The sequence below is a fragment of the Hypanus sabinus genome, chromosome 10 (assembly GCF_030144855.1).
Source record: "Hypanus sabinus isolate sHypSab1 chromosome 10, sHypSab1.hap1, whole genome shotgun sequence".
NCBI classification, from domain to species: domain Eukaryota; kingdom Metazoa; phylum Chordata; class Chondrichthyes; order Myliobatiformes; family Dasyatidae; genus Hypanus; species Hypanus sabinus.
In genome coordinates, this window is record NC_082715.1 from 129,852,841 (window position 1) to 129,866,242 (window position 13,402).

Genomic DNA, 13,402 nt, shown 5'->3' on the forward strand with positions numbered 1-13,402 from the left:
TCCAGATTTGCAAGGAAAGAAAAATATTTAGGACAGGGAAAAGATACTTGTGCTTGTCACCTCACCGTCTGTTCCAAATCTGCAACAGATAACATAGCATGATTTAGAGATGCTGACTAATCTCAAAATTGTACAGAAAAGATTCCAGATTCAATTTCTGATCAATGTTGAGATGATTCTTACTGACAACCGTGGGTTGGACAGTGAGGAGAAGCAAGAAACTGTAGATGGTGGAATCTGGAGCAACACAAAGATATTGGAGGAACAGTGGGTCAGGCAACATCTATGGAGGGAAATGGACAGTGAATGTGTCAGGTCAAGACCCTTCATTTGCACTGAAAGAGAGGAGAGACAGCCAGAATAAAAAAGGCGAAGAGAAGGAGTGGAGTAAGGGTTAGCAAGGTGGAGAGGGACGCGGAGAGGGTTTAGCATAACTAAACAACCAGTTAATTCTCACTATTGTAACAGACCAGGGAACCCAGAAATGACTGAGAACACTGGTGACGCAAGAGACTGGAGCAAAATATCAAGCTATTGGAAGAGCTCAGCAAGTCAGGCAGCATTGTGAAAGTAAAAGGGTAGTTGGGAATTTCAGGAATAGACCCTAGATTAGGTTCATAAAATATTTGTTAATTAATTAAAAGGACAAAAAGTTACAACTTAATGGTATCATTACCTTCCACCCCTCTAAGTATGCTACAGTGATATTATCTACAAACAAAATGTTGCCATTACACACCAAGGATAGCACACTGATAGTAACCAAATTCCCGAGCTGAAAGTTAACAAGTCATAAAATTTAGATTCCATTTTTGAGTTCACAACACAAACCTTGATTCTTTTCAGCATCTTCAACACTACCAATATATGTGTCCCCTGCTGGAACTTCACTGTGGTCTAATGTTGGATCCAAAGCATAACCTAAAATTAGAATAAAATGTTTTTAAAAAGGCAAGTTATAGAAATGAAAGATAAGTTAAAGTCAATCAACACACATTTGTGTTCCCTCAAACTTCAGTGAGGATTAAGAGATGCAACAAAAATTGACAATATTAAGATGGTGAATTCTTCAAACAATGTTCCAGACTTACTCATGTCAAGATGAGTTAGATGAAGGAACCATTTAAAAAAGGATGAGTAACACTGAACTTGAGGGGGGCCAATATCCTTGCAGGCAGGTCTGCTCGAGTTGTTGGGAGGGTTTAGGACCAGATTGATAGATCAGAGGATGGGGTAGGTGGTGTACAGGTAGATGCAGCATGTAGAAAGTCCATGAGGAAGGACAGGCAGTTAATAGGGCAAAACTGCAGACAGTTGGATGGGATAAAGTGTTTCTACTTTAATGCGAGAAGTGTCAGCAACAAGGATGAACTTGGAGCATAGGTCAGTACATGGAACTATGACATGGTGGCCATTACAGAGACCTGGTTGTCACAATGGTACGAATGGCTGCTGGATGTTCCAGGGTTTAGATGATTATAAAGGAACAGGGAAGGTGTTAAGGAGGTGGGGAGAGACATCGCTAATCAGGGATAGCATCACACCTGCAGAAAGGGAGAATGTCCTGAAGGGATCGTCTAATGAGTCATCGTTGGTAGATAACAGAAACAGGAAGTGAGCAATAACAATATTGGGATTATTCAATAGATCCCACCTCCAATAGCAACAGATACTGAGGTGCAGATTGCAAGGTAGATTTTGGAAACGGATTGTTGTCATGGGTGATTTTAACTTCTCTTAATACTGATTGGCACCTCCTTAATGAAAAAGGTTTAGATGGGGTGAAACTTGTTAGGTGAGTCGAGGAAAGATTCTTGACACAATATGTCAACAGGCCAACTACAGAAGAGGACATACTAGATTGGGTACTAGGCAATGAACTGGTCAGGTGTCAGATCTCTTCGATGGTGAGTTTTGTGAAGACAGTGAACACAACTCCCTGACCTTTACAATTGCCTTAGAGGCATAGGAGCAGACGGTATTTAATTCAGAGAAGAGGGAATTATGATGCTATTAGGCAGGAATTTGCATGTGTAATTTGGGAACAGATGTACTTGGGGAAATGCACAATAGCAATGAAGTGTTTAGGGAGCACTGCATGGGGTTCTGGACAGAAATGAGAAGTTTAGGGAGTAATTGTTTGGGGTCCTGGATAGGTGTGTCTTACTGAGGTAGGGAAAGGATGGTAGAGTGAAGGAATAATGGGTGATAAGAGACGTGGAATATCCAGTTATGAGGAAGAAAGCTTGCTTAAGGTTCAGGAAGCAAGGATCAGACTGAACTCTAGAGTTTCAAGGTAGCCAGGAAGAAGTTTAATACTGGACGGGAGAGCTGGAAGGGGGCATGAGAAGGTCTTGGTAAATAGGATTAAGGAAAACCCCAAGAAGCATTCTATGCGTATGTGAAGAACGGGAGGATTATTAGAGTGAGAATAGCGACCCCTATTCTTTGTGATCTTTATAAATTACTTGGATGAGGAAGTAAAAGGGTGGGTTTGTATTTTCGTGGATGACACGAAGGATGGAGGTGTTGTGAAAGTGTAGAAGGTTGTCATAGGTTACAATGAGGCACTGACAGGATGCAAAGTTGGGATGAGAAGTGGCAGATGGAGTAGAAATCCGGAAGAAATGTGAGGAAGCTCAAACTTATAGGGAGAATACAGGGTTAATAGCAGGATGCTTAAAAAAAAGTAAAAATAAGAAAAAACATCCAAAAAAAAGCAAACACCAGAGGACATATGTACAAAATTAAGGGAGGTAAGTTTAGGGGAGGTATCAGGGGTAAGTTTTTTTACACAGAGGGTTGTGAGTGCCTGGAATGACTTGCCAGGGATGGTGGTGGAGGCTTAAACATTAGGGGGTATTTAAGAGCCTCTTGGACAAGCACATGGATGAAAGAAAAATAAAGGGTTAGGGAGTAGTGTGGGTTTAGTACTTTTCTTTTAAGGATTATATGGGTCGGCACAACATGGAGGGCTGAAGGGCCTGTACTGTGTTGTAGTGTTCTATGGTTCTAAGCTTAGGAGTATGGATGAACAAGGAGATCTTGGGGTCCATGTTCCTAGATCTCCCAAAGCTGAGGCTCACATTGATAGGGTTGTCAAAAAGCTGTATAGTGCGCTGGGCTTCTTTAGTCAGGGGGCCAACATCAGAACATCTTTCAAGAGGGTGTACCCTTGCAATTTTCAGGCCAATGGTGTATTGGCTAGGGCACTGAAAACCGGTGCCAAACACTGGTGGGAGTGTTAAAGGATGTCTTCAATCTCTCACTACTGCAGTCAGAGGTTCCCACTTGCTTCAAAAGGGTGATACCAGCACCCAAGAAGAGCAGAGTGAATTGCGTCAACAACTATTGTCCAGTGGTATTCACATCTACTATGTGAAGCGTTCTGAGATGTTGGTGATGGCTAGAATCAACCTCTCTGTCTAAGCAAGGACTTGGGCCTGCACTCGATGTTTCAGGAACAGCTTCTTCCTGTCCGTCTCTTTAAGCCCTATATATTTGTTTTTTAATATATACTTATTGTAATTTATAGTTTTTATTACTATGTATTGCAATGTACTGCTGCCACACAGCAACAAATTTCATGACATATGCTGGTTTTATTAAACCTGATTCTGATTAAGTTCAATAGCTCTGAGGTAATGTTGCAGCTCTATAAAATCCTGGTTAGACCACACTAGGAATATTGTATTCTGTTCTGGTCACCTCATCATGGGAAGGAGGGTGCACCAGAGTACTGCCTGGATTGGAGAGCATGTCGTATGAGGAGAGGGTGAATGTTAGGGATTTTCTCTTTGGAGAGGTGACAGTAGAGGTGTACAAGATGACAAGAGGCATAAATCAAGTGGACAGCAGAGACGTTTTCCCTGGGTGGAATTGACTAATACAAGGGGGCATAACTTTAAGTTGGTTGGAGGAAAGTATATGGAGGATGACAAAGGTAAGTTTTGTTTACACACAGTGTGGTGAGTACCTGGAACACAACACAGTGGTGGTAGAGGCAAATACATTAGGGACATTTAAGGGATTCTTCAATAGACACAAAGATGATAGAAAATAATGAGTGAACTATGTGAGAGGGAAGGGTTATATAAATCTTTGAGTAGGTTAAAAGGTCATCACAATATTGTGGGCTGAAGGGCCTGTGTTTTGCTGTAATGTTCTATGTTTTACATTCTATATAAAAACGTGAACACAGCAAAAACTGTGTAATGAATTACTTCAATTTCTCAAAGTTCCAGAAAATCTCTTATATCCAACATGATTAATCAAAGATGCAAAAAAATGAGCAATTGTGGCATCATCACATGAACAATAATCTAAGTGATAACACGGTTTATAAATTGATGCAACAAACACTATGAAGCGTGACCAGAGGAATGACCTTGAACATAAAATCTCGTTGAAGTAACACATATTTGCATAGAGACACTAAGAATTTGACAAAACAGGCTGAACAATTTGTACAGAAATAACTTTTATAAAGCAATATATATATATATAAATGCCAATGCCCCAGGCTCAGGCCGGGAAATTATTTTGAAGCACATGATTTTTAACAGATGTGTAAAGCTGCAAAGCTGTCTGCAAGTTGATTTCAAAGTGCTCTGCTAATTGCTAAGATATGGGAATGAAAATGATTAAGAACATCTAATACATCAAAACCTGTAAAAGGATTGAGGTGGGGGGGGGGGGGGGGGTTAAAAGAATCAATTTTGTCTCCAGGGCACTTTGATGTGTGTCACACATTCTCTGCTATTTTATTCTAATGAATGGATTTGGGAACCAACAATTCTCTGGTGCTCAGTTACACAAGAATTGCACAATCCAGATAGTGTAACTAATATAGAACAACTAGCCTTTTACTGTATCAAAAACAACATTCAGCTACGTGTTATTGCTGGAGCCAACAAAGAAAATAACAAAAAAAAATTGAAAGATATCCAAATGCAAACACATGTGTAAAATGAAAATCGACTCCATAGGATTTGATTAGGATTATTTGCTCATGTGGAGATTGAAAGCAAACATGGCTAGCCCAAAATCCTCTATTTCTGTGTTAAAACTGCTGAGTAGTTTTATTTACTAAAGAGGATTTTAAAAACTGGAAAGGAAAACAAGTATTTATTATTTAAGGTAATTATAAAACCAGTGTAAAGTCAAAGTTCAAAGTAAATTTATTATCAAAGTACATATACGTTACCACAAATAACATTCTCCAAAATAAAATGTATTAGGAGGTTTCACTGCTTTTTCATTTTCAGTTTTCATCACCATTTTGTTTTAGATTACTACATAGTTAGTGCTTTTATTTTCAGTATCCAGTCTTCCGGTGGTTTACAGGACAGGGAATTGACTGTCATTAGCAGACCAGTAGAGGTTGTGCATTACTTGTGCATTCTGTTCCATATATCTCCACAATAACCACAATAACTTTGTGAAGGAAAGGTGACTTAGTGACTCAAGTTCACTATAAAACATCTGGAATTACTTGGAGCATCCAGTTCAGGAGCTTCCTGAACATGTGGTGATTATCCAAGTGAATGATGCCTGGTGGTAGACCACCGGAGTCTGATCTGATTCATTTATTGCGGCGTTGCTAGTTTTACTTATAGCATAAATGCTTTCCCTCCTGCAAGCCGGTAGCTTACTCTTCAGTATAAGTAATGCTCCGGAATATACTTGCACATTCCTCTTCTACTTTGGTATATAATACTGGTTAAAAAAAAGGGCATCTGGTCACAGGATCATAGATTGTAGAGGAGTGCGATCCTGCTATTACTAATGGCCACTGCAAATAATGAATGCCCACTTTGGGTTTCTACCATCAATCACTAATCCTCTTTTTCCCCAACAACCACCCCCAAACCCCTAGCCCACTGTTACCCGATTTCTTTCCCATTCCCCACCTAGTTCTGCCTGCCAATCGCCCATACACATACAACACATTGCAGCCCCTATACCCTCCCACTGCATTCTGATCTGCCCAGTTTCTGATCCACTCATCGATTTCCTTTCTTATTAAATTCAATAATTTGCAGCCCACTATCATCTCTCAGCCTCTGCTACCATCTCCACCCTTCCCATCCACATCTGGCTCCATTTGCCCATCAACTCCTCACCTGGATCCACCCAACCCCTGACACATCAGCTTCACCCATTCTCCTCACCTCTTTATACCAGCTATCTCCCCTTTAAACTCAAAACACTTAAATGTCAACTATCCATTCACCTTTACAGGTGCTGCTTGAATCACTGGGTTCTCCAGCAGCTTCTGCACGAGTTCCTCAGGTCTTCTATTGCTAAGACAATGATCTTCCTTCCATTGTAAGGCCAAAGTGATGGTTGCGCACAGTTCAATTCTAGCATGAGGCAAGACTCAAATAACAATCACATGGAATGGAAAATGCATTTTTTCCATCACACCAGATAGTCTCTATCAAGAGAGCTTAACAATTACGCTTGACTTCCAATGACATACCTTGCTGAATCCCCACCATCCACAAACAGCAGGTCAACTGTGATTAGAAACTGAACTGTACCAGCCTCATAAATATCAAAGTCACAAGAACAGGGTAAAGAGTGGGTATCTTGTGGTGTGACTTAGCTTGATACTTCAAAGCCTTTCAATTTACAATAATCAGTCGTTGAGACCACATAAATCAGTCACTGAAACCACACCTGCCTAGAGGAGTGTGGTTTCAGCAACTGCCAGCAAGTTTGTGCCGATCAGTCAAAGCAGCCTGCTTGACTGACACCATCAACCAAATTAAACATTCACTCCTTACATCATCCACGGTTCTCTGTCATCCTTCTACAGCTTCTGAGGTATGGGAGTGCTCTCTCAAGTACAAAGATGTCCATGATAAAAGAATAACATTAAATATAAAGCAGAAAAAAAGAAGCTTATGTTGAGAGATATAGGAGCTGAGTTAGGCCATTCAGCCTATCAAGTCTGCTCTACCACTTGATCATGGTTGATTTATTTTCCCTCTCAACTCAATTCTCCTGTCTTTTCCCTTTAACCTTTGATACCATTACTGATCAAGAACCTATCAGCCTCTGCTTTAAATATATATAACAACTTGGTCTCCACAACTGTCTGTGGCGATGAATTCCATAGATTCACCACCCTCTAGCTAAAGAAATTCCTTCTCATCTCTTCTAAAGGGACAACCTTCTATTCTGAGGCTGTGCCCTCTGATCCTAGACTCTCCCATGAATGGAAATCGCTTCTCTACATCCACTCTATCCTGGCCTTTCAATATTCGGTAGGTTTCAATAAGATTTGTCCTCGTTCTTCTACAATAGGGATGGTGTTAACTGTCTGATGCACAGTAATAGATTTACGCCACATGTACCACTTAGTACTGAGACCAAAAAGTTCCACATCAGTCTCATCCGACCAGAAGACCCATTTCCACATCTTTTCCGTAACTTCTAAGTGATGCTTTGCAAAGTATTTATGGGCAAGGATATGCTTTTTTTTTTAAAAAAAGGACTTCTTCCTTGCTACTTTAACGTAAATACGCTTCTTATGTTAGCCTTTAGAGTTTGTGGAGCCATGAATTTCATCTCCAGTTGCAGCCACTGACTTCTGCAGCTCACCCAGAATGACTGTGGGGCACCACAGTATCCTCTCTTAAAAGTGCCACTCTTCTCCAGCGACTAAGTTTAGAGCAACAACCTGGTGTAGGCAGTATGGCTGTGGTTTCATTTTTTTTTCCACTTTTTCATGATGGACTGCACTGAGCTCTAAAATATGTTCAATGCCTTTGAGATGATGGTCTTGTACCCTTCCCCAGACTTGTGTTTCTCTGTTGTCATTTCCCTGACTTGTCTTGAATGCTCTTTCATTTTGGTTTGGTCTGCTGAAAATCTACCATACTGTTGAACTTTACGGGGGGGGGATATATTCTTCCGAGTTCACTGAAAACAGGTGATTCTCCTATATTCTACATCAACAAATTGAATGAGTTATAAGGTATTGCAGTATTGTACATCTGAGGGAAGTTAGCATAGTAACTACAATAGGGATTAATATCTCTTTAGCCTCATAATTTTGGATTTTAATTTTTAGTAATTTGTTGACAGGTTTTGGAATTTTTCTTTTGATTTGAAATGATGCACGTTTTGTAGATTAACCGAACAAATCCTACTTCAATATATTTTTAATTTAGAAAATGAGACAGTAAAATGTAAAAATAGCTGTGGGAGCTGAATACTTTTTCATGGCACTGTAATTCAGGAAATGACAGGATCAGTCAAATTAGCAAATGATGACCAGGCAAATACTGTAAATCAACATAGTGGATAAACATCTGGAAGGTATGTTGACCAACGAAGCTACATGGGTTTGTTTAAAGAACGTTATGACTGACCGATTCTTTGATGAAATGGCTTCCGCTCTACCACAGTTGACATAATCTTTGAGGAATTTAAATAGATATTATATATTGAAAAGCTTTAGGAAGGATGTCTTGAGAATAGGTTAAAAGGAAGCATCAGGATATGGATGCAAAATTAGCCCAGTGAAATGTACAGCAATTTAAGTATACGGTGCCTATAAAAAGTACTCACCACCTTTGGAAGTTTCCATTTTTTATTGTTTTACAACATTAAATCACCACGGATTTAATTTGATATATTTTTTACACTGATCATCAAAAGAAAAAAAATTCTTTCACGTCAAAGTGAAAGCAGGTCGCTACAAAGTGATCTAAATTAATTAGAAATACAAAACACAAAATAATTGATTGTATAATTACTCATCCCCTTCAAGTCAGTATTTAGTAGATGCACCTTTGGCAGCAATTACAGCCTTGAGTCTGTGTGGATAGGTCTCCATCAGCTTTGCACATCTGGACACTGCAATTTTTCCCCATTCTTTTTTTTTTAATTGGTTTTTTAATGCATTTTCTACAACACTACAGAAAAGAAAAAACCCCAAACCAAAATAAAAAAATTAATACAGTGCAAAAATAAATATACAATAATAATACAAAAAAGATAATTGAGAAAGCACCCAAATTGAAGTCATGTAAAGTTAGTATCCTCCCCAAGCCCCACAGCAAAAAAAAACTCCAGACCAACCACAACACAATATAGAGAATATAAATCAGGACATTCAAACCCCCAAAACTGTAAATACACTTGAAAACAGAAGATAATAATGCCTACTACCAAAAAAAAGAGCTGAAAGGGACTGAAGAAAAAACCTTAAGAGGAAAGTTATGAAAGTACTCAATAAAAGGTCCCCAGACCTTATGAAACTTTATATCCGAATTAAGAATTGAATAATGAATTTTTTCAAGGTCTAAACAGGACGTAATATCATTAAGTCATTGAGCATGCGTGGGTGGGGCCATTCTTCTTTACAAAACTGTTCAAGCTCTGTCAAATTGCATGAGGATAGTGAGTGAAAATGGTAGGGATATAAAACCTGCTGTTAAGCGGGGAGCTGTTGTTATCTGGCGTACTAACCTCTACCTGGCCGAGGTACAGCGACAACTCTCTGACAACTCTCCTCTTATTTACCCCTTGATCATGACCCCACTAAGGAGCACCAGGCCAATGTCTCCTATGCCATCACCAACCTTATCAGCTCTGGGGATCTCCCATCCACTGCCACCAACCTCATAGTTCCCAGCACCCACACTTCCCGTTTCTACCTCCTACCCAAGATCCACAAACCTGCCTGTCCAGGTAGACCTATTGTCTCAGCTTGCTCCTGTCCCACTGAACTCATTTCTGCATACCTTGACACTGTCTTATCCCCCCTTGTTCAATCTCTTCCCACCTATGTTCGTGACACTTCTCATGCTTTGAATTTTTTCAATGATTTTAAGTTCCCTGGCCCCCACTGCCTTATTTTCACCATGCACGTCCAGTCCCTATATACTCTTCGCTTCTTTTTGGATTCCAGACCTAACCAATTCCTCTCTACCACCACTCTCCTCCGTCTAGCGGAATTAGTTCTTACTCTCAATAATTTCTCTTTTGGCTCCTCCCACTTCCTCCAAACCAAGGGTGTAGCCATGGGCACCCGTATGGGTCCCAGTTATGCCTGCCTTTTTGTTGGCTTTGTGGAACAGTCTTTGTTCCAAGTCTATATGGGTATCCGTCCCCCTCTTTTCCTTCGCTACATCGATGACTGCATTGGCGCTGCCTCCTGCACACATGCTGAGCTTGTTGACTTCATTAACTTTGCCTCCAACTTTCACTCTGTCCTCAAATTTACCTGGTCCATTTCCAACACCTCCCTCCCCTTTCTTGATCTTTCTGTCTCCACCCCTGGAGACGGCTTATCTACTGATATCTACCATAAGCCTACAGACTCTCACAGCTACCTGGACTATTCCTCATCCCACCCTGTCTCTTGCAAAAATGCTATCCCCTTCTCACAACTCCTCCGTCTCCGCCGCATCTGCTCTCAGGATGAGGTTTTTCATTCCAGGATGAAGGAGATGTCTTTCTTTTTTAAACAAAGGGGTTTCCCTTCTTCCACCATCAACTCTGCTCTCAAACACATCTCTCCCATTTCCCGCACATCTGCCCATCTGCCCGCCACCCCACTCGGGATAGGGTTGCCCTTGTCCTCACCTACCACCCCACCAGCCTCCAGGTCCAACATATAATTCTCCGTAACTTCCTCCACCTCCAACGGGATCCCACTACCAAGCACATCTTTCCTTCCCCCCTTCTGCTTTCCGCAGGGATCAGGTAGCATGATTCCCTTGTCCACTCGTTCCCCCCATCCCTTCCCACCGATCTCCCTCCTGGTACGTATCCTTGTAAGCGGAACAAGTGCTACACCTGCCCTTACACTTCCTCCCTCACCACCATTCAGGGCCCCAGACAGTCCTTCCAGGTGAGGCGACACTTCACCTGTGAGTCAGCTGGTGTGATATACTGCGTCCAGTGCTCCCGGTGTGGCTTTTTATATATTGGTGAGACCCGACGCAGACTGGGAGACTGTTTTGCTGAACACCTATGCTGGGTCCGCCAGAGAAAGCAGGATCTCCCAGTGGCCACACATTTTAATTCCACGTCCCATTCCCATTCTGATATGACTATCCATGGCCTCCTCTACTGACAAAATGAATCCAAACTCAGGTTGGAGGAACAACACCTTATATACCGGCTGGGTAGTCTCCAACCTGATGGCATGAACATTGACCTCTAACTTCTGTTAATGCCCCTCCTCCCCTTCTTACCCCATCCCTGACATACTTAGTTGTTTGCCCATTCTCCATCTCTCTCTGGTGCTCCCCCCACTTTCTTTCTCCCAAGGCCTCCTGTCCCATGATCCTTTCCCTTCTCCAGCTCTGTATCACTTTCGCCAATCACCTTCCCAGCTCTTAGCTTCATCCCACCCCCTCCGGTCTACTCCTATATTTCACATTTCCCCCTCCCCCCACTACTTTCAAATCTGTTACTATCTTTCCTTTCAGTTAGTCCTGACTAAGGGTCTAGGCCCAAAACGTCGACAGTGCTTCTCCTTATAGATGCTGCCTGGCCTGTTGTGTTCTACCAGCACTTTGTGTGTGTTGTTTGAATTTCCAGCATCTGCAGATTTCCTCATGGTAGGGATGGTATGTTTTTGAAGATGTACATTGCTTGGCTTGCACCAAACATAGCATTTAGTCTGATGGCCAAAAAGCTCAATTTTGGTTTCATCAGACCATAGAACCTTCTTCCAGCTGACTTCAGAATCTCCCACATGCCTTCTGCTAAACTTCTGCCGAGATTTTATATGAGATTTTTTCAAAGTGGCTTTCTGTTAGAAAACTCTCCCATAAAATAGCAACTGGGAAAACACCCGGGCTATAGTTCTGGATTCACAGTCTCTCCCATCACAACCACTGAAGCTTGTAACTCCTCCACAGTTGTCATAGGTCTCCGGGTGGCCTCCCTCACCAGTCCCCTTCTTGCATGTTCACATAGTTTTTGAGAACTGCCTGCTCTAGGCAGATTTACAGCTGTACCACATTCTTCCCTTTTCTTGATGATTGACTTAACTGTACTCCAAGGGATATTCAGTAACTTGGAAATGTTCTTGCATTCATTTCCTGAATTGTGCTTTTCAATAACCTTTTTGCAGAGCTGCTTGGAGTGTTCTTTTGTCTTCATGGTGTAGTTTTTGCCAGGATACTGACTCACCAGCAGTTGGACCTTCCAGATACAGGTGTATTTTTACTACAATCAATTGACAGGTCTCCAAAATCAGATTTCCATTTAATTTATTTTGTGTTTTATATTTGTACTTAACTTAGATAACTCTGTACAGATTTGCTTTTACTTTGATGTGAAATAGTCTTTTTCCATTGATCAGAGTCAAAAATGCCACATTAATCCACTGTGATTCAATGTTGTGAAACAATAAAACATGAAAACTTCCAAATGTGGTGAATACTTTGTGTAGGCACTGTATAATTCTTATTGCAGGTAGTTTGAATTAGTATTTTTCAAGGGTGTGTTTCAAATTCAGTGCTCTTGTTAAATAAATGGAAGGGTATTGAAAAGTCAGATAAGTAGAAACACCACTTGTAGGAGTTCTTAAAAGTTGCTAGGAAATGTCAACTAGATGGCTTAAAATAGAATATTATAAGTTAAAAGCAAAGATATCACACTAGATCAACAATTAAACCCAAACTAAAGTATAGCCAGCAAATATGGGCGATGTATTTTAGAAATATTTGAGAAAGGCTATATAAGAGATTTACCAAGAGGTTACCAGAAATGAAGGACTGACATGAGTTATGGAAAAGTAGAACTATTCTCCATGAAACAAAGAATGTTAGGGTTAAGTCATTTTTTTTTAAAAAAAGGATATGGAATTAAGAACAACCTACAAAGAACCACACAGTAATTATACTTCTGTCCTGCAAGTTTATGAATTCCACACAAAACAGAATTATTTCACACTGAGGTCCTGTCCTGGGGCTGGAGAATATGCCAAATATTTAGAATGTATAACAGGTGTCACTTTTTCAAAGCATTCCACAGTATTTATGTTTTTTTTCCATTAAGTATTTAAAAAATAGGAGGCTGTAAATTTACTTTCATAGATGCCTAATGAAGAAATCACTCTTGATCCCTGAGCAACACATACAAAGGAACTCAGCAAGTCAGGCAGTATCTATGGAGGGGTATAAACAATTGATAATTACAGGCCGAGTCCATTAGGACTGAAAAGGAAGTGAGGACAAGACCAAATGAGGCTGAGGAAGGAAGGATACAAGTTTGCAGATGATAGGTGAGGGGGAAGCAGAGGAGAGGGGCTGTACAGAGGCTGAGCGATGTTAGGTGCAAGGGGTAAAAGCTGAAGAGTGAGGAATATAATAGGAAAGGATAATGAAACATGGAATGAAGGATAGGAGTAGTGGTTCAGGAACAG

General features: G+C 40.8%; 1 protein-coding gene across 1 annotated transcript in view; it reads right to left on the reverse strand.

Moving 5' to 3' along the window:
• cdc40 (cell division cycle 40 homolog (S. cerevisiae)) overlaps window positions 1–13,402 on the reverse strand; it is a 124,944-nt gene that overhangs the window by 67,211 nt on the left and 44,331 nt on the right. The window contains exon 4 of the mRNA XM_059982946.1: window positions 832–921. Coding sequence (XP_059838929.1) covers window positions 832–921 — 90 coding nt within the window. The remainder of the gene's footprint in view (window positions 1–831; window positions 922–13,402) is intronic.